The sequence below is a fragment of the Spermophilus citellus genome, assembly GCF_964194105.1.
Source record: "Spermophilus citellus genome assembly, chromosome: 12".
In the NCBI taxonomy this organism is placed as follows: domain Eukaryota; kingdom Metazoa; phylum Chordata; class Mammalia; order Rodentia; family Sciuridae; genus Spermophilus; species Spermophilus citellus.
The window spans coordinates 99,817,946-99,840,874 of record NC_138198.1 but is presented as its reverse complement, the minus strand read 5'-3'; the positions used below and the strand labels follow the sequence as shown (position 1 = coordinate 99,840,874).

Below are 22,929 nucleotides of genomic sequence, written 5' to 3'. Positions count from 1 at the left end.
TAGGGTAAAACAGTGTTGAGAGCTCAAGTAAGTACAAAATCATAGGTACTATTTACTCTATGATGACTACTTACGCATGTATTTCCTGCATTCGACTTTAAGATTAGGAGCAGAAATACTAGATATTTCTCTATTTAAATTAGTTTTATAATTTCTAGAGAACTGCACAGTTATTACCCTTTAGTAATAGATATACATAACAGGTGGCTAGAAGAAAAGTTCTAGCCACCTGTTATGTGTATCTATTACTAAAGAACAAACCACCCCAAAAGTTAGTGACTTATAATAGTATTCATTTTGTATTTCTCCATAAGTCATGAGAAATTACAAAATGAGAGACCCTCTTGATCTTACTTACAATTGCTCAGGAGAGCAGTAATTTGGTGACTGGGGTTGGAGCATTCAAGATGGCTGCACTCACCTGTCTGATACCTTGATATTGAAAAGGGTGGGCTTAGCTGGGATATGAGGGTGGTGGGGCCACACTCCTTCCCTATTTGTTCTCTCTCGGTGGTGTTCCATCTTCAGTGGTTTTTCAACATGGTTACCACAAAAGAATAGCATAGTAGCTAGGTGTCCTCAAGAAGTGCAAAAACAAAAGCTGCCTAGGTGTCTAACCTAGAGCAGCACAGCGTCACTTTTGCAGTACTATATCAATGAAAATAAGTCTCAAGGCTAAACAAGATTGACTGTAAAGTATCAGAAGGCATGCTTCATTGACAGCTAGTTAGAGACTAGCTAGTACAAGACTTATTAGTCCAAACACAAAATACAATTGATTGTATACTTGCTCCTTTGCAATTGAACAGAGTTTAAAAATGGCAAAGTCTGCTCTTAGCTGAACTATAGACAATAGGTAAAGTCTAGAATCAGCTGTGACAACTACAAAATGATCAGTCTCTGCCTTCTTCAAATAATCTCCCTCATACTTCAAAATAATCCAGCCACACAATCTCTTTTGGTTCTTAGGACTAAAAAAACTTTTCTTTTTAGGGGCTTAATGAAATACTTAATAACTGTGAATAATTAAGTGGAAAATATTTTAAAATTGTATAGATTTATAAAACTATAAAGCACTACTAAAATTCTAAGCAACTATTCTAATTCGCCCAAAACCTATATCACTTCATCTCTTACTGATGCTGATAACAATGTATTCAGACTTGGATAGTTTTCACCAGTCTAAAACAGCTTCTATTTAAATATCCCCAATCTCAGAACTTCTACAGATATTGAAGACCAAAAATAAACTTTAAAAACATAGGTAAAATTAGTTACTGACATAATAATTTATGTTTCATTTTTGGGTCTGAAATGTCAGTAACCTACATTATTTCCAAGGAGGAAAAATCTGCATTCTGTTAAACGGCAGGATAAAAGTAGTACAATCTGTTTTAAATTGCTTATGAGGAAATCATCCTCACTAGGGTGCCCATTCTAGTAAGGAGATAGGTCAAGAAAACAGTAAAAGTGTCATTCACTCTTTTTTAAGGAACACACAGGTTTCTAAAGAATTTACAAGAAGTCATATAGAGTTTGAAAGAAAAGCCTACTGTCACAAAAATAATGACACAATTATTGGGCCCTAACTTCTCCAAGAATTAAACAGCAAGGGGTTATAAAAGCTATTTAAATAAAAGAAACCCCAAGAACCAAATAACATGCCCAGAAAACTTTTTGGAGTACTAATCATGTATTATCAAATTTGATGGAAAGATAGAAATATGTGCTTGAGGAAGATGTCTCATATCAGTGGGTGTTTAATAAAAGTATCACAGACAAATCTACAAGTAGGCCAACTTGCCACACTGTATCTGGACTAAAAACAGCAGGGAAAAGGAATGTTAAACAGTGATCCTTGGGAACAGACAGTCCTCCAGGGGAACCATAACTCTCAGAGGTCACTGCTGCTTATTTTTACTTGCCTTATTGCACTGTTTTAAAACGAGCAAGTATACAGACTTTAAAAATGGCAAAGTACACAGAGCTTTTTTCATGCTAAAGCTATGAAAGGACAGTAAAACCTAGCACTCATGGTTTAATGAAAATTTGAAAGAAATTTTATCTGGAAAGGTGACAAACAGGATGGAATAATAAATATTTGTAAACTTCTGAATTCTGCCCAAGAGGTTAGAGTTGGGAAAAGAGAAAGATATTTGAAAGGAGGAAGGAGAAAAAACATGATTCCTGCCCTTGATCAGTTTTTGCTAGAATTTTAGAGTTAACATAAATGTGTTACTTTATTGAAGTAATGACCTCTTATAAAATTTTCTGCCCTGGAGGTAAGTATAGCATCTTTATTAAAAGAACTGTAATGTGGGAAGAGTGAGGAGATTCAGACGTTAAGTGTTTATATGGTTAACTGCTTAGAGTTGTAACTATAAATCAAAAGTAATAGTGAGGGGGATGTGTGCTGAGGTCTCTCCCTTAGATAAAATTTAACCAGAGACTTGAAAGGTAAGGAATCAGCCAAACAAACAGGATAACACCTTCCACGCAGAAGAAATAGCTTGGTTGTCAGCAAATCAGCAAACCTGATCTGCCTAGGCATCTGAGACCAAAAATAGTAAGCCTTCACTAACAATTTACTGAATAAATCAAGTTCTCTTCAAAGTGGAGGGTAAGCAGATCTATATTAATATCAGATGTTACACTAAGAATTAGCTTTCTTGAGGTTCATCAGGATCTAGAATTTTACAATTTAAGCCAAAAGAGGGAGAAAAAAGAGTTAAGAAGCACTGAAAAAACATGCTCATCTGTTTCAAGTCATCCCATTAATCTGAGAATAGGCAAAAGGGGAGAAAGACAGAAGGAAATAAGACATTTACGCAAAAGGAAATACGAGAGAACTAATTTCTGCTTTGTAACTGCTTTGTCAGTTTTTTTCCACATTCATATACCCACTTCATCTTTACAATAAACATCACTAAATACATATTTGTCACACAATACTAACATTGCTCAATTTCACAGATACTTTGTTTCTTATTATATGATTGTATAAGAAATTTAATACTATAAGATAAATATAACTGATCCAACAAAAGAATCCACAGATGTTCCCTAAATGTTGATCTTAATTTATGTATTTACACATATTTTGTTACTGTCCAATTGGAAATACAAGATATAAGCAAATTATTTAAGTCATCTAAAAATAATTCAAAAGAACCAAGACTCACTTTTCAAACAAGGAGAAAATTTAAAGTGGACAATACCATAGTAACAGAACAGAATTGTAAATATTTTGAATTTCCAACCACAGAGCATTGATGAAATAAATTATGGCATATTCACAGTATACGAATTTTTCAAATTCTTACAAAATAGGTTGTAGAAGTACCTTAAATGACCTAGAACAACTATGAGACACTACAAGTGTAAACAAAGGATTCTTTTGAACACAGACACACACACACACACACACACACACACACACACCAATCCCAATTTAAAAATCAACACATATCCATACATTCATGTATTTATTGGAAACATGTAAACTAAAATATTAATGATGTTATCTCTGGGTGGTAGACTGGGGTAAGATTCCCACAGAGCCTCTATAAACATATTTTATGTTTATAGAAAATTTATATTATCTTTGTAATAAGAAATATTAACAAAAGCTACTTAAAACCAAATGCTGTTTAAAAACATTTGTAGATAAATATGTTAAGAAAAATCACTAAAGATTAACATGTATAAAAATACAAATTTTAAAAAATACATAAAGAATCAAAAAATATCATCTTAAGATGATGTAAATTAAAATTTTAAGATGATGTGAATTAAAATGATTTTCCTTCACAATACTTAAATTCAAAGAATAAAGACGTATCTGATTAACTTAATCTGATCATCTGAAATCAAATCCAAGAATTAATAGAATTGTTCTATCTCAAGTTATTTTTTCAAAGGTTTTTCCATTAGGTCTAACTAAAGAACTATATAAATCAGTGTTAAAATTTTTCAGTATGTGCTTAATAAAAACTCTTTATAAGTGGATATTTATATGCTTTAGGTATCAAAACTTATGTCAAGAAACTTTGAGACAATAGAAAGATAAAGAAACTTTCCAAAAAAATAGCTACACAACAAATATAATTCTTAAGCCACACAGCCATACACACACACACAAACCCACACATATGTACACATTTTCCTGGAGATTCTAAGCAAAGAAAATTAACAAAACTTTACTTTTTTTTCCACTTCTCTGATACTTACTAAAAATAAACAGCCTGCTGCAGTGGTGCATGCTGGTAATCCCAGCAACTAGGAAGGTTTAGGCAGGAGGATTACAAACTCAAGACCAGCCTTAGCAACTTAGCGAGACTGTCACAAAATAGAAAATAAAAAGGGCTAGGTATGTAGCTCAGTGGTAAAGCGCCTCTATATTCAATCTGTAGTACCTCCACTCCCCTCCCAAAGAAAAAGAAAAGAAATACATAAACAAAACCAATGTGGCTTGTCAAATTCACAGAGCATATGTGAATAACAGCGATTTTGCTAATAATAATACTGGGTAGTAACATATACAGATTTTTTTTTAGCACAATTATGCTGAATTGGATTTTTTCAACTATCTCATATTTTCTTTCTCTAACTCCCCTCAAGTAAAAGATCACAACTGAACTCTTATCAATTTTAATACTGCCCTGAGCCTATAATAGAACTGAGCAAAACAGTAAAACTAGAACAAAATATCATTATTGATCTACTAATATATTCATAGGATATACTATGGCTCATCGATTTCTATTATTAAAAAGTAAATTCTTCAAAAAACATAAGATGATGAGTCCTATCTGTATTAAATCAAATGTAATCTACACACACACACACACACACACACACACAATTTATATTTTGGGACAAAATATAGTAGTTGTATATAAGAATTCATTTGAATGATTGAGATTAAAAGAAGTGGTGTACATACAAGTGTGTACATTTCAGAGCTTGCACATGGCTATATAATTCTTAGCAAACAAAGGGGTTTCTTCTGGTTCTATCTTTCTGATTAATGAAGTCTCAGTCACAATTCCTCAACTTTACTTTCAAGTTTTATACATAAATCTTATCATTCAAGAAGAACAGTATTTGCCTCATAAAAGTTTCATTTAGTTAAACTTCTCAGAGATTAATCTAGTTTTAAAAGCATGTTAACTTTCTACTTTTCTGGCAGGAACTACAGCTGTAAAAACAAACAATAGATTTTTTAGAACATAAATCAATACTGTTTTAGGGTTCAATCTTACACTGGCAAAAACTAATTTAGTCTACTTTATACCATTAATTTTAAAACAAATCCAAAAGTGTTGACAGTCTTAAACCATAAACCAAATGACTAATAAAAAAGATGCTACCATGCAGCATGAGGAATAAATGTACAAGATATGGGCAAACCCTTGTTATAACACAAAAGAATGACAATGCATAATGACAGCAAATAAGGCACATTTATAAATGTTAAAATATTATTCATATAAAAGCCTATATTTAAGACTGCGGATATAGCTCAGTTGGTAGAGTGCTTGCCTTGCATGCATCAGACCCAGGATTCAATCCCCAGCAACACACACACACACACACACACACACAAAGACAAAAAAAAAAAAAACTATATTTAAAAGGTTTTTTGCTAATGTTAGTGGTACCACTGAACAAGTTTGCTGGCCCTGAATAATTTCAGCCATTACCATAATTTGTTGTTAAATTATTCATCATGTATTCATTACATAGTCTAATCTTTTAACTGTTTTAGACTATGAATAAAATGTAAAAGTGACACACATAGACCAAAAAAACCCAGAGAGCAAAACACTGTATTTACCTTATATGTACTTTTTTACCTAGATGTGGATTACAGATTAGATTCACATTCCTAAAATGCTACACTTAGTTTAATATAGCACTGTATATACTGTTCAAATCATAAATTGTGATAATTTATAAATGAATTAATGGAAAAGTGAAAAACTACAGATTATCAAGATACTTCAACTATGATATAAATCACTAAGTATTTACACTATAGAAAAAGGACACTTTCTCTGCATGAAATATCTAACCAAGTGAAAGTTAACATACAGAGATATTTCTTTAAAAAATATCAACTTTTCCAGAAAAGTCCTAACAAGGAGACTCTATTAAACATACTTTTAGGAACTTCCTGTTATATTCTACAAACACTGGGTTACATAATTATTAAAGGGAAAAGAACATTATACATCCATCTAAGTTTCAGGCCAGACTCAGCAACTTAGCAAGACTCCGTCTCAAAATAAAAAAAAAAAAAAAAGAACTGAAAATGTAGCTTAGTGGTTAAGTGTCCTGGAGTTCAATTCCTAGTACAAAATAAACAAAATAAACAAAAACCTTGAAATGATTTTTTTTGTCTCAAAAAACTAATTATTCATGGATGAACTAATAAAATCCAGCTTGGATTCCTATTGCAATAATTCAACAAAGCTAAGATTCAGACCCTGAACCACAGTGAGCCCAGGCAGGCACTCAAGGGTCAGCCTAGAAAACCAACACGTCTTCACTGCAGCAATACACTCTCCTCAACATTCTCAAACCTATCTGTGTCACACGGACCACAAAGCATTTTTCATCTACTTGTTATTTTCTCTTTGCCTCCTCTTAATCAATTTGACAGAAACTAAAGCACATTCCAAAGGCATCAAGCAGAGCTGCTAAAATGAAAAGGAGACAGTAGAGAAGCATGCTTTTGCACTAACCTTTCATGTCCAAAGACATGGATTCAAATATAAATCAAACACTAAAGCTTGGTAGTCACATCCAAAACCCCAGGTGGATATGCATCCTAGTCATAAAATTCTCATAATATGACAAGTTGAAAATGAAATAGATGGGAACAACATGCAAACTGACTCAAGTTAAAGCCCACAATCAATTAAAAGACTGGGTCATGGACAATGAAAGCTTAGCAAATGCCCAAGATGCCTGACCTTTTAATATTTTCACAAATCTATTACAACAGAAAGATACCTTGTTAGTAAAAACAAATTAGGGAAATTTACAGACAGTAAAGAAGAAAATGATCAAGATGGGGGGAGGGGAGAATTATGTATTTTCAACATTCACTTCATTCTGTTCGAAGTCTAAGAAATCCAAGTTGTAATAAACAAGACCTAAATTGAGCACTATTCAGTTTTGTTTCCTTTTCTCATACTCATTTTTTCTCAAAGAAAAATAGGCATATTCATAAAATTACTAGATAAGTTAATTCCATTTTAATCATTTCAAAAGAATTTAACTTCTGAAAAAATGTCACACTTGGAAAGCAGTTTCTAAAACTTCAAGTTATTCATGTTGTAGTTAGAATTCAACTTCCATAGCTGAGAAATAAATCAGAGTAAGAATACTAAGTCCAGCCTGGAGTTGAGGTTCTTTGCTTAATAATTATCTAATAACATCTTTTCACAGGCCATTTAAATAGTTAATCTTCATTTCACAGTCCTCTTGTCCCATTACCCCTAGGCAACCAAGACGGAAGCAGTCTAAAACTTAATAAACTTTCCCATATTGTAGTTTGAAAATTGTCACTAAGCTATTTATTTAGGCTCAGGGGTGCAATGCAGAGTAACTATGCTTTGCTATTATTAAGATTTATGTATACCTTTTACTCTTAAACCAAATGTCTTCTCAACAATTATATATACTCATAGTAAATTCACTGGCTGGAAAATCAAAATGTAACAAAAAATAAATCATTCAGTTCTAACCACTTAAACTTCATGTATTTAAATACTCATTTTTTACTTAAAATGGCAGTAATGTTTCTTTTGTATTAAAATAAAGAGTGGAACATACAAACTCCTCCTCATTTCAAAAGTTGCACTAAAGACAATGTCAAAAATGTTCTTACAAAGACAGTGTCAAGCTAACTGAACAAATATTTTTCAATGTGTAATCAGAAAAATAAGAGCAATAGAGGAGGAAAGTGTGTGCACTTATTACTGTGGCACAATTTTAAGAAAACAATACCAAAGTATCTGGTAAACTATCAAGTTAAAATCATAATAAGTATGAAAGCACATTTTCACTGTTTTCAAGGCAAATGAACCTTCCTTTGGTTGAAGAAAAAGCTATTTCTAAGGAAGTCTGACTGAAACATTTAAGAACTAATCAAATGACAACAAAGTCTAAGAGCACTGCAATATCATTCACATTAGACAAGTACTGGAAAACACTCAAGTGTTTTGAAGAAAAGAAATGACATGATCATAACACCTCCACAACTGCAAACTAATAATCATAGTTTTGTTCTCTACTAAGATAGTAAATATAAATTTCAAGGAGATAAACCATTCCAATTACTTGCCATGTTGGAACTTTTAAAATAATAGAATGTGAAGAGCTACATGAGAAATCAACCATTCTACATTTCTTTTTGTTTGTTTGTCTGGTACCAGAGATTGGGCCCAGAAACGCTTAACCACTGAGTCCTTTTTATTAATTTTTTTTTTTTTTTTTTTAATTCTGAGACAAGGTCTTGCTAAGTTGCGTAGGACCTCACTAAGTTGCTGAGGCTAGCTTGAAACTTGAGATTCTCTTGCCTCAGTCTCCCAAGCCACTGGAATGATAGGTGTACATGCTCAAACATTCTAAACTTATGATTTTATAATCTCAGAAACCATCTTCCCTGGGTTGGTAGGATAGCCAAAACTCTGACTCATAACACCATATTTCTTCCATGTAAACTGATGTTTAGTGTTCAAGCTTCCACCATCATCAAACCTAAGTGTGTTAGTCAGCTTTGCATCACTGTGACCAAAAATACCTGACAAGAACAACTTAGAGGAGAGAAAATGTATTTGGCTTACAGCTCAGAGGTTTAGTTCAGGGCTGGCTTACTCCACTGCTGTGGGCCCAAGGTGAGGAAACACATCATGGTGGAAGCACTGCTATATTCATGGAAGCTAGGAAGCAGGAAGAGAGGAAAGAGGCCCAAGGAAGATGAAATCTTCAGGACATGCCCCTAGTGGCTTTTCTCCTTTAGCCATGCCTCTATAGTTACCACCCAGTCAACCCACTCAAACCAGGATGAATTTATTAGGTTACAGCTCTCAGAATATGATCACTTTACCTTTGAATATATCTGTATTAACACAGGAAATTTGGGGGGACACCTCCTGTCCAAACCATAACACTAAGACATTGTTTTTAAACAGTTCTTCAATAGCAGCACGGATATAAAAGGTGCTAAAAACCTCAAAAGCACAACCGGCTGTTGTATTGAGAAAAATGGAATATATTAGCCCAAAGCACCAAGAAATAAAGAGTTTTCTTCAAAGAAGGAGCAATTCCTTAACAATGCTAAAAACAGGATCCATTTTTTTCTCTTAAGTAATTACAGCTTGGATGGTTTCTATTTAGCCTTTGGGGAACATAAGTTAATACTAACACAAGCTGTCAGCACTTAGTAAGCTCTAAAGTCTCCACTCCATTCAGAAGTTTATCTTTTACAGCACAATCTACTAAGGAACAAAGGGGAGACAAGTGCTAGGCTTCAGTTACCATCAATAAAACTATAAAAAGCTTATTTTCATTAAATTTTATACCCATTATAAAGATTTACACACTAATAAAGACTTATCTGAAAATGGATAAACCATTCTGGGCAAAACAGGTAGCACATGAATTTCAATAAATATCTCTTGAAAAAGTGGAGCCCAACTTGATAAACTCCAAAAGATTTTGATGATTATTGGTAACAATTAATAAAAATATTAAGAAGGGGGCTGAGGCTGTGGCCAGCAGTAGAGAGCTCGACTAGCATGTGCGAGGACCTGGGTTTGATCCTCGACACCACATAAGAATAAATAAGTAAATAAAATAAAGGTATTTGTCCAACTACAACTAAAAAATAAAATATTAAAAAAAATTAAGAAGGCCTCTTCCCATTACCTCATTTAGCTCTATTTATGCTCAGTGATCATTTGTAGAGTTGCCAATGTGTACAGGTAACTAAAAGCATAAATATGTTCAGGTCCTTGGCCCATTTGTTGATTGGGTTGTTTGTTATCTTATTATCTAATTTTTTGAGTTCCTTGTATACTCTGGATATTAGGGCTCTATCTGAAGTGTGTGGAGTAAAGATTTGTTCCCAGGATGTAGGCTCCCTGTTTATCTTTCTTATTGTTTCTTTTGCTGAGAAAAAACTTTTTAGTTTGAGTAAGTCCCATTTGTTTATTCTAGTTGTTAACTCTTGCGCTATGGGTGTCCTATTGAGGAATTTGGAGCGCGACCCCACAGTATGTAGATCATAGCCAACTTTTTCTTCTATCAGACGCCGTGTCTCTGATTTAATATCAAGCTCCTTAATCCATTTTGAGTTAACTTTTGTGCATGGCGAGAGAAAGGGATTCAGTTTCATTTTGATGCAAATGGATTTCCAGTTTTCCCAGCACCATTTGTTGAAGATGCTATCCTTCCTCCATTGCATGCTTTTAGCCCCTTTATCAAATATAAGATAGTTGTAACTTTGTGGATTAGTCTCTGTGTTCTCTATTCTGTACCATTGGTCCACCCGCCTGTTTTGGTACCAGTACCATGCTGTTTTTGTTACTATTGCTCTGTAGTATAGTTTGAAGTCTGGTATCGCTATACCGCCTGATTCACACTTCCTGCTTAGCATTGTTTTTGCTATTCTGGGTCTTTTATTATTCCATATGAATTTCATGATTGTTTTATCTATTTCTACAAGAAATGCTGTTGGGATTTTGATTGGGATAGCATTGAACTTATAGAGAACTTTTGGTAATAATTTTGATGATGTTAGTTCTGCCTATCCATGAACAAGGAATATTTTTCCATCTTCTGAGGTCTTCTTCTATATCTCTCGTTAGGGTTCTGTAGTTTTCATTGTATAGGTCTTTCACCTCTTTTGTTAGGTTAATTCCCAAGTATTTTATTTTTTGGGGGGATATTGTGAATGGAGTAGTTTTCCTCATTTCCGTTTCAGAGGATTTGTCGCTGATATACAAGAATGCATTTGATTTATGCGTGTTGATTTTATATCCTGCCACTTTGCTGAATTCATTTATTAGCTCTAATAGTTTCTTTGTGGACCCTTTTGGGTCTGTTAGGTATAGAATCATATCATCTGCAAATAGTGATAATTTAAGTTCTTCTTTTCCTATTTTTATGCCTTTAATTTCTTTCGTCTGTCTAATTGCTCTGGCCAGTGTTTCGAGGACTATGTTGAACAGAAGTGGTGAGAGAGGGCATCCCTGTCTTGTACCAGATCTTAGATGGAATGCCTTCAATTTTTCTCCATTCAGAATGATGCTGGCCTGTGGCTTATCATAGATTGCTTTTACAATGTTGAGGTATGATCCTGTTATCCCTAATTTTTCTAGAGTTTTGAACATAAAGGGATGCTGTACTTTGTCAAATGCTTTTTCTGCATCTATCGAGATGATCATATGGTTCTTATTTTTAAGTCTATTGATGTGGTGAATAACATTTATTGATTTCCGTATATTGAACCAGCCTTGCATCCCAGGGATGAATCCTACTTGATCATGGTGTATAATTTTTTTGATATGATTTTGAATCCAATTCGCCAGAATTTTATTGAGGATTTTTGCATCTAGATTCATTAGAGATATTGCTCTGTAGTTTTCTTTCTTTGAAGTGTCTCTGTCTGGTTTAGGCATCAGGGTGATGTTGGCCTGGTAGAATGTATTTGGAAGTTCTCCCTCTTTTTCTATTTCCTGGAATAGCTTGAAAAGTATTGGTGTTAGTTCCTCTTTAAAGGTTTTGTAAAACTCTGCTGTATACCCATCCGGACCTGGGCTTTTCTTAGTTGGTAGTCTTTTGATGGTTTCTTCTATTTCCTCTATTGTTATTGGTCTGTTTAGGTCGTCCATATCTTCCTGACTCAATCTGGGCAGATCATATGACTTAAGAAATTTATCGATGCCTTCACTATCTTCTATTTTATTGGAGTATAAGGATTCAAAATAATTTCTGATTATCTTCTGTATTTCTGAAGTGTCTGTTGTGATAATGCCTTTTTCATCCCGTATGCTAGTAATTTGGGTTCTCTCTCTTCTTCTCTTTGTTAGCATGGCTAAGGGTCTGTCGATTTTATTTATTTTTTCAAAGAACCAACTTTTGGTTTTGTCAATTTTTTCAATTGTTTCTTTCGTTTCGATTTCATTAATTTCCGCTCTGATTTTAATTATTTCTTGCCTTCTACTTCTTTTGCTATTGTTTTGCTCTTCTTTTTCTAGGATTTTGAGATGAAGTATGAGATCATTTATTTGTTGGTTTTTTCTTTTTTTAAGGAATGAGCTCCAAGCAATGAATTTTCCTCTTAGAATTGCTTTCAATGTGTCCCATAGATTCCGATATGTTGTGTCTGTGTTTTCATTTAACTCTAAGAAGTTTTTAATTTCCTCCTTAATGTTTTCTATAACCCATTGATCATTCAGTAACCTATTGTTCATTCTCCAAGTGATGCATGATTTTTCCTTCCTTCTTTTATCGTTGATTTTCAGTTTCATTCCATTATGGTCAGATAAGATGCATGGTATTATCTCTACTCCTTTATATTGTCTAAGAGTTGCCCTGTGACATAATATATGATCTGTTTTTGAGAAGGATCCATGTGCTGCTGAGAAAAAAGTGTAACTACTTGATGTTGGGTGGTATATTCTATATATGTCAATTAAGTCTAGGTTGTTAATTGTGTTATTGAGTTCTATAGTTTCCTTATTTAACTTTTGTTTGGAAGATCTGTCCAGTGGTGAGAGAGGTGTGTTGAAGTCTCCCATGATTATTGTATGGTGGTCTATTAGACTCTTGAACTTGAGAAGAGTTTGCTTGATGAACGTAGCTGCACCATTATTTGGGGCATATATATTTATGATTGTTATGTCTTGTTGGTGTATGGTTCCCTTGAGCAGTATGCAGTGTCCTTCTTTATCCCTTTTGATTAACTTTGGCTTGAAATCTATTTTGTTTGATATGAGTATGGACAAGTACATGAAAAAATGCTCACCATCGCTAGCAGTCAGAGAAATGCAAATCAAAACCACCCTAAGATACCATCTCACTCCAGTAAGATTGGCAGCCATTAGGAAGTCCAACAACAACAAGTGCTGGCGAGGATGCGGGGAAAAGGGTACACTTGTTCATTGTTGGTGGGACTGCAAATTGGTGCAGCCAATTTGGAAAGCAGTATGGAGATTTCTTGGAAAGCTGGGAATGGAACTACCATTTGACCCAGCTATTCCCCTTCTCGGTCTATTCCCTAAAGACCTAATAAGAGCATGCTACAGGGACACTGCTACATCGATGTTCATAGCAGCACAATTCACGATAGCAAGATTGTGGAACCAACCTAGATGCCCTTCAATAGATGAATGGATAAAAAAAATGTGGCATTTATACACAATGGAGTATTACTCTGCATTAAGAAATGACAAAATCATAGAATTTGGAGGGAAATGGATGGCATTAGAGCAGATTATGCTAAGCGAAGCTAGCCAATCCTTAAAAAACAAATGCCAAATGACTTCTTTGATATAAAGGGAGTAACCAAGGACAGGGTAGGGACGAAGAGCTTGAGAAGAAGATTAACATTAAACAGGGATGATAGGTGGGAGGGAAAGGGAGAGAGAAGGGAAATCGCATGGAATTGGAAGGTGAGCCTCAGGGTCATACACAATTACATATAAGAGGAAAGGAGGGGTAAGAGAAAAATAATACAAGTGAAGAAATGATTTACATTAGAGGGGGTAGAGAGAGAAAAGGGGAGGGGAGGGGAGGGGGGCGGAAGGGGGATAGTAGAGAATAGGATAAACAGCAGAATACATCAGTCACTAGAATGGCAATATGTAAATCAATGGAAGTGCAACTGATGTGATAACAGCAATCGGTATACGGGGTAAAAATGGGAGATCATAACCCACTTGAATCAAATTGTGAAATATGATATATTAAGAACTTTGTAATGTTTTGAACGACCAACAATAAATTTAAAAAAATGTAAAAAAAAAAAAAGCATAAATATGAACCAATACATCGCTTAAGGGTTACTATTTCAATCATGAACACATGGACACATACTTGATAATGATCAAGTAAGTCTCACCTTTTTTCTACTATAAAATTCAGAAGGTAAAAATGAGAAATATCTAACATAATGGTATATTAGAAAACCAGAAGTCTAACTTGAACAAATTCAGATGATTATACTGCATATACTAATGTTTGGAAAATGTCAGTTATAAAAAATAAATTTTGAGCCTTCCATCAAATATAATTAGGAAAAAAAAATTAGGAACATGTGAACAAAAGTGCAAATAATTTGAAATAATAAATAAAGTGGATAAATTGCATTATATACAGCTTTATATATTTGACTCTTCCCATTACTACTCAAATTTAGAATTTCATACATACTATAAATCATAATGTAGCCTGCAAAAGAAAATTAAAGACCTTCTGTTTCTTCAATATAGTCCACGTTGCTCTACATTTAAGATTTAACCTTTTTCACTTTTTAATGACCAACAAATGATCTGAACCTAGTAAAATGTCTATTAACTACTCAAGGTTTGTAAAAGTTACAAATATTAGCTCATATAAAAGTTCATTGATAAAATAAACACTTAAAAGAGAAAGTATACACAAAAAGCTTATGAACTTTCCTATATGTCATGTAAAATGTAAACAAGATCTAAAGTAAGTTATTGAAGTGAATATTAAATTTTATTTATTTAAACATAGAGAAAGGAGGTTGACAATAGTATACTCATCAATATACTTATTAGGATGCAAAACATATCACATTTTCTTAAAACAATAATATACCAAATGGACATCATAACAAAAAATTTTGTTAAAGAAAAAAGCCAAGCCTAAACAAGTATTCCTCATAATCATGACTATTAGATTATTATTAGGAGAAGCAATAGGATGTTAATAGTTGACATCAAAACTTTCTCCAGACATTAGTTATTCCTGCTAATTAAATTCAAAGAAAAAAAATACATGTAAAAATTAAAAGAAAGTCTTAACAAGATTGGTAAAAAGATCTTTTTTTTTTTTTTTGGATACCAGGTATTGAACTCAGGGGCACTCAACCACAGAGCAACATTCCCCAGTCTTATTTTGTATTTTATTTAAAGACGGGATCTCATTGAGTTGCTTACTGCCTCACTTTTGCTGAGGCTAGCTTTGAACTAAAAATCCTCATGCCTCAGCCTCTAGAGCCCCTGGGATTACAGGCATATGCCACTACGCCAAACTAGTAAAAGGATCTTTAAATAGAATCTAACACAGTGCTTTGTAAAAGGGGATTTACCAAAAAAAAAAAAAAAAAAAAAAAAAATTTATTTTATTAAACAGAACTGAGTCTAATTTTGCACATTAAAACTGTCTTGAAAGAAAAAAATGAAAACTCAATCCACTTACAAAAAGGATGGATGATGCCCTTTTAAATTAGCTAGCTATATAACAAGTCTTCGTTTCCCAAAATCCTAAGTATCACTAATATTTAAAACTTTCATCTTTAAAGCTATGTCACTGGAAAAAGTAGGGAGTCATTTAAAATAGCAAAAGAATCACATTTTCAAATCTGGTAAGAGTTCAGACAAAAGGCCACATAATGTATGATTCCATTTATAGGCAATGTCCAGAATAGGCAAGACGGATGAAAACAGAAAGTAGATTAGCAGTTGTCAGCAGCCACAGGGAGAAGCAAATGAAGAGTGATTGCTAAAGAGTACATGGTTTCTTTTAGGTGATTAAAATGTTCCAAAATTATACAGCAATGATGATTACACAACTCAATGAACTGCACACTTCTCAATAGTAAATTTTATGGTATGTGAATTATCTCAATAAAAATATTACTAAAAAGTTTAAATAAAAGCATATAATAATTCATCATAATTCATGATGTCATGATATACTATAACAGACATCATTCAGAGTACTTCACTGTTTCAAAAATCTTTTTTTATACCTTGGCAAGACGGCTCATCTGATCTTCTGAGAGAGTACTGCTTGTTCTGCCAGGAGTTTTTGTGGGTTCTGATCCATCCGCTTCTACATTAGGCCATACTTTCAAGTCATGCATCCCTTGGCGAAACATGCTAGTGAAAAAGATAGCATTCCAGATAGAAGTAAATTAATGCAGTTAATTACAAGAAATTTTACATTCCTAAAAACAAAGAAAATTCTATGCAAAGACATGCATGCCTTTATTGCCAAGCTTTAAGCCCCCAGTGGATTGGATAGCAATGCACTAAGCAACTAAAATCCATGTAACATTCTTTTCTCCTCCAAGCAATCAGAACTATTACAGAAAAATCTACAGACAAAGTGGAAGGAGAAAAGGAAGGAAGCATGCATGCTTCATCACTTTAGTGAAGCTCTTAGAAAGAAGAGACCAGATTTCTACCCCAAAGAGAAAAATATTACAATGACAATGACTGAAATAAAAATTTGTAAAGCATAACTGTGTTCTGCCAGTGATAATTTAGCATGCCTGCATGTGAATCCCAGTTATGCCATCTATGACGTGAGTGTCCTTTGATAAGTTAAAATAATAACTTCACAGTAACCTCAGATTTTCTCATGTGTAATATGGGACTGATAAAAAATACTATATCTCACAGGGTTGTTGTAAAACTTTTTAAAAATCATTATTAGCAAAAAGTATCTAGAATAGCGACTGGCACATAGTAAGTACTCCATAAAGGTTTGCTACTACAATCCTCTTCATTGTACAGGATGATTTTCCTCCTGTCTTCTTTTCCATAAGAGGGGCATTCTTAAAAATTTAGAAAAAGAAAAAAGAGGGACATTCTAAAGGAAATACTATAGTAAGTTCATGGAAAAAAAAAAAAAACTTTCCAATGTTTACAATTAGAAATTTAGTATATAGTCATGATTCAGCTAAGTCTGGTTATCCTGATTTAAAGTGAAAGAACACATGCCCTCTCATCAAGTTTCCTTCAAAAAGCTATTATGAAAACCTAAAGCAAAGGTGCATCAACTCATGAAGAGCTTTAGACAATAATGTGTTTTAATTATGCTACTGTCAAAAGTTTCTAAGTTTGTTTCTCATGAGGGGTTAAAGATGGCCATGAGTTAAGTGTGCTCTCTTTTTATGAGTGTTTTTGATCAAGGTCTTTAAAATATAAAGTCTACTCAAACAGCATCTTCACCAAAACTGAAAAAAAACAAATTGACAACTCCAAAGGAAAGAAAAAGACTAGGAGTTTGTATAAAAGAATAGGAAATCTAAAGCATTTTACAATTTCACATTTAGTAATTTTTTGAAGAATAAAATATTCTGATTCTTTTTCAGTCTTCAAAAAAAATTGTCTACTTAATTCCAGCAGCTTGAGAGGCTGAGGCAGGAGGATCTTGAGTTCAAAGCCAGCTTCATCAACATGGTGAGGCCCTAAGCAACTCAGTGGACCCTGTCTCTAAATAAAATACAAAAAAATGGGATGGGGACGTGGCCCAGTGGTTAAGTGCCCAATATCCAGTACAAAAAAAAAGTCTACTTAAAAAATCTTACATAATTTTTTACCATTATCATGTTCTGACTAATGATAATGATAGGCTTTATAGAATTTTTATAATATGTATTATAATATGCATAGTGATGATACCATAAACATTTAGATTGGGAACTATAAAAAAGATAGTCAGGCTTGGTGGTACTTGCCTATAATACCAGAGATTTGGGAGATTGAGGCTAGTGGATCACAAGTTTAAGGCCACCCTTGGCAACTTAGTGAGACCCTGTCTCAAAATAAAAAATTGAAAATTAAAAGTGGCTGGGGGGATAGTTCAGCAGTAGAGTGCCCCCAGTTTCAATCCCTAATACTGCAAATAAATAAACTTAAGAAAAAAAAAAGCAACAAGTCTATGATTACAAGAAGATTAATGACCATATCTGTTAAAAAGGTTTCTCAAATTGGCAATAAAATTGCTAGCTCTAAGCAACTATATTTTTTTTACATCTTACCTTAAAGGCCCAATTGAAAATGTACTGTCTAGTTGTGGAGAATCTCCCAATATTTATTTAGGTCAAACATTTAAAAAATTATTACAAAAAAGTATATATACATGTCTTTATTTATAAACTTAATTTTCTTTCTCTTTTAACTGAGATAAACATTCAACATAAGCAGATCTTCTTAACAGCAAGCTCTAAGGAACTGGGTACAGCTGAGGTAACAATACACTTTAAATGAATATTCTTAAATATCATCAGAAGTAGCCAATGGCTTCCCTTCCTTTTCCCCATCAGTCAGTGAAATTTTGGTTGGCTTGAACTAAATCAAAAACAAGCATAATTGGCAGGAAGTCAGTTTACTAAATAACTGAGGTGCCTTAAGGAAAGGGATGTAGAAGGTAGGGGGAAGTCAAGTGACTTAAATGATCAAGTGAGCATATTACTTTCTTTTGACATTAATGGAACCTTGCAGAGTTATACAGCCTCCAGGTGGCAAGACAGAAGATACTCAGAGCATGATGTCCACTTGGGAAATTAAGCCAAATAGACAAGTCAATAGACACAGCACAGCAGGCCCTCTCTCAACTCCAGCACAGGCCCCAGCAACAGCTACTGCTGCTGTTCCAGCCTGGAGTGACAAGCCACTACAGCACTAACTGCCTTGACTTCAGAATTCACATTTGGAAAAAACATCTGCAAGAGAAATCTGCAGCTTGTTTATTGTTCTTTGCCAATTCAGCCTAATGATCGATCCATTCTTAAGCTACTTAGAAATCTCACAGGCTAGACGTTCAAATTAAGAACAATAAGCTACTGTAGACTTAGGCTAAAGAATCAGTCTTTCAATAATTCATTAGACCTCTCCAAGAAGTTCTGGTTCACACTGACTCAAGTATACAAAGCAGATAGTAGCAAATAGCAAGAGTTGGTAGACACAAGATTAGCAATACTATAACATTATTTTAGATACTTTGAGGACCACTTTTCCAAGCTATTATGTGTGTGCTAAAATCTTTTAAGGAAAAAAGGTGAGGGGCAAATAGTGTTATTACACTGCACAAGAAACATCTGAGGAAGTTGTGGTGGTATCATTTTTTTTTTCAGCCATGAGAACAGTGCCAGCACAAGATATGACGTGTGTGTGTGTGTGTGTGTGTGTGTGTGTGTGTGTGTGTGTGTTAGTTAATGGGAATTAAATCCAGGGCACTCTACCACTGAGCTACACCCCCAACACTTATTTGTTATTTTGAGACAGGGTCTTGCTAAATTGCCTATGTGGGCCTCAAATTTGCACTCCTCTTGTCTCCAGCCTCCAGCATCATGCTCAACCATATAATATTACTTCTGATGAAAGGTTGAGAAAATTAGCCCAGGCTTCCTACTGAGACCACTCAGAAGACTCATATTATTTTATCTCCCTGGGTGTCAGCTGTGCCATGCAGAGAAGCAGCTGTGGCCCAGCAGGACAAGTAGATGTCTGTACACTACTGAAGTATTTGAAACATTGAGAAGATCATATTCTTCCACAATTCAAACCTGTACCAGAAGTAATAGGCCTGCCAGGTGACACCTGGTTCTTCTCTACTACAACCACGCTCACCTTCAGAGTAAAGCCCCAGGACACAGGGAAGAAGGAATTGTCTTTCTTATATAGGGTTCCTTAGAATTCCTTCTTCTGAAGGTTAGGTCAATATAAGTGCCAGCCTAGTGGAGAACAGGAGCTGGCGATCTAGCATGTCTCTACTCCTTCCTTACTGCTCAAGGTATCCAAAAAGACCTAGATTAAAATCTAATGTTATCATTTGAATAACTGACCTACAACCATATATTAGTTGGTTGGATTATTAAAGAAAATGTTGACATAAAATCTCATCTTTACCTCAAATAACTGTGAAATGAATATTCTCTTACAACTGACTAGGCACAAACAGAATCATTCTAACAAAGGAACTTCTTTCTTTGCAGATATTCCATGCATAGTTTGCAAATCAAATATATTAACACTATTTTTTTAAGATCAATTTATTTTATTTATTTTTATGTGGTGCTGAGGATCGAACTCAGTCCCTTACGCGTGCTAGGCAAGCACTCTACCGCTGAGCCACAGCTCCAGCCCTATTATTATTTTAATATCATTTGTTTTCATTAGGTTTTTTGCTTCAATTTCTAAAATTTAATAACTTAGTTATTCTCATAGTATTTTACTAATACCACATAGCAAGAATATCAAGTTCTCCCTTTAATATAAATGGAAGTAAAAAAAATAAGCTAGGTTAAATAATACTATCAAGTAGAGAAGAGTATACTTAGTAGAGATTAGACTGACATTCTTAAAGTGATGAGGAAATGGCTCAAGTTTGAGAAACCAGGTCTAAGTAAAATGATTGCACATAATCAATATGGCTCTCTAACACATTTCCCTTGTATCTGAGATCTGGTGTGTTCAGGACATGGAAGAACAGCATGAACTGTTTTTAAGGTAGAGTTAAGAGAAAACTGATGGCTTTACAAGATTCAAAGTCTTATCTTAGTTAATGACACCCCCCCCAAAAAAAAAAACCAATAAATTTAAGTTCCAATTACTGCTACTACCTTTATAAAAATCTTTGGGGTTCAATAACCTTTTTTTTTTTTTTTAATTTTTTTTAAAGAGAGAGTGAGAGAGGAGAGAGAGGGGAGAGAGAGAGAATTTTTAATATTTATTTTTTAGTTCTCGGCGGACACAACATCTTTGTTGGTATGTGGTGCTGAGGATCGAACCCGGGCCGCACGCATGCGAGGCGAGCGCGCTACCGCTTGAGCCACATCCCCAGCCCTCAATAACCTTTTTAAGCAAAATAAGTACTATTGATCTGTCATTCAGGCACATTTCCAGCTTGATTTGGATGGAATGTAATGGACATTTTACTCTCCTGAGATAATGCATAGAATTACAAATGAAGAGGGAAGGAGTAAATGAAAAAGAAGGAAAAGAACTGTATGTATAAGTTGTACAAATAGACTACTAAGACAAAGAAAAACAGTGTTTCTCAAAATGTGGTCCACAACCTACCATTCACAGAACCTCTTGGGACCTCAGACTTATTGAACTAGTGAGACTGAAGAAGGCACTTCTCTAGTAAGCTTTCAAGATGATTCTTGTATATAGATTGACTACTACTGATAAAATGTACATTTCAAAAACTTGCCAAAAGACAAGTGTAATAGTGTATGTCAACCTGAGAAATCATTTATTTAGCTTCAGGCAGGTCATTTTGTTGCACTTCTGTAATTTAGCCAGAAAATCTCCTTGAAATTAGATCCTAAGTTCATGTAAAATGTACACAAGTGTTAGAATAGGGGTTTTTATGACAACCCTCCAGCAGACATTCCAGAGGGTAAATCACTTGTAAAGAACTCAGAAAGAAAAAACTAGAGGTCTGCTATTTCTCAAAATCATTTAGCCACTAAGACTAATAAAGTGTTTTACATTTTTTTCTCTCTGTGGCAAACAAACCCTTCCGAGTAGAGAAAAATAAAAAGGAGTAATCACTCCAGAAAAACAACACTAATTTAATAATACGTCCATTTTGCTGTAACATACAATATTATTAAAAATACATTTAAAAACCAGAAGTTGCAATGATTCTAATTATGTTTCAAGTATTATTTCTGTGTGGATTTCAATAACAAATATCTCTTTAACAGCTACACTGAACTAAAATACATACCCATTAATAAGCAATCAAGGTATTCTTAATGCAATTACATCTAGAAATTATTCATGAGTTGAAGCCATTCTTACACACCCTATTCCTAGATAGAAAAAAATCAATATTATAAGTACATTAATCCTCTCCTTAATTAACATAAAATTACACTAAGATTTCCAAACAAAATAACAATGAGTTTAATTTCTAAATAGAGAAAATATTAAAATTTACCCGGAAAAACAAATATGGAGACTATCCAGATATATTTTAAAAGGAAGACTAATGATGACTATCTCTATTTAATATTATATATTTTACAATATCATTCCAAAAGTAATGATAACTAATTTTAATGAGCCCATTATAACAACATTTATTAAATAATATACATATTATGTAACTTAGAATGTAGAAATATATTTATTGAACCCATTAAATCCACTTAGTAATTTAACCATCAAAAACTAAAAAGTAGATACTGGTATTTAAATTTACAAACCGAGACACAGAGTGATTAAATAACTTACCCAAGGATACACAGATATTAGACACAGAAGTTAGAATCTGAAGCCAAATAATCTATTTCTACAACTTATTTTTCTTACCACTATACAATATACTATATCTCGCTGCTCTTAAGACTTCAGTGCTCTCTCTTCCATAAACTGAACAGCTTTGTCCCATTCCACCATGGTGTTCTACTTCACCTTGGGTCCAGAGCTGTGGAGTTACCTAATCATGTACTGAACCTCTGAAACCATCTACAATGGGAAGATACAATAGTAAGGTCCTCACCACTAGGTGCCATGCCCTTGAACTTCTCAGACTCCAGAATTAGCAAGACCAGTGCCCAAATTCATTTTCAATCTCCTATCCCAAAGGAAGCAGTTGAAGAAAATTTCCCAAAGAGGTTAAGAAATTGTCAAGGTCCACAGATAAATCCAGACCCAGAGGAGGCTCCAGGGTTCCCTATTACCCCAAACTACCTTCTACTACATTGAATATTGGCCACCCTCCTCCTACCAGAGCCCAATAAAATATTCCAGGCAACCATTAAAAAAAAGAAAATTTTGGTACATAATGAACTGAATTTATATATTCAATCAAAAAAATAGTTGATGAACTAAAGAGCATTGGGACAAATTATATAAACCATTTCTTTTGATTTTTTTATTTTTTAAAAGCTTATTTTTTGCACTATCTATCATT

The 22,929-nt window shown here is 33.9% G+C and overlaps 1 protein-coding gene across 2 annotated transcripts in view; it reads right to left on the bottom strand.

The window, feature by feature from the left end:
• PIK3C3 (phosphatidylinositol 3-kinase catalytic subunit type 3) overlaps window positions 1–22,929 on the bottom strand; it is a 147,501-nt gene that overhangs the window by 113,750 nt on the left and 10,822 nt on the right. The window contains exon 4 of one of the 2 annotated variants that reach the window (XM_081262762.1): window positions 16,019–16,148. The exons of the other annotated variant lie outside the window; for it this stretch is intronic. Within the exon in view, the coding sequence (XP_081118888.1) occupies window positions 16,019–16,148 (130 nt within the window). The remainder of the gene's footprint in view (window positions 1–16,018; window positions 16,149–22,929) is intronic. 2 annotated transcript variants of the gene reach the window in all.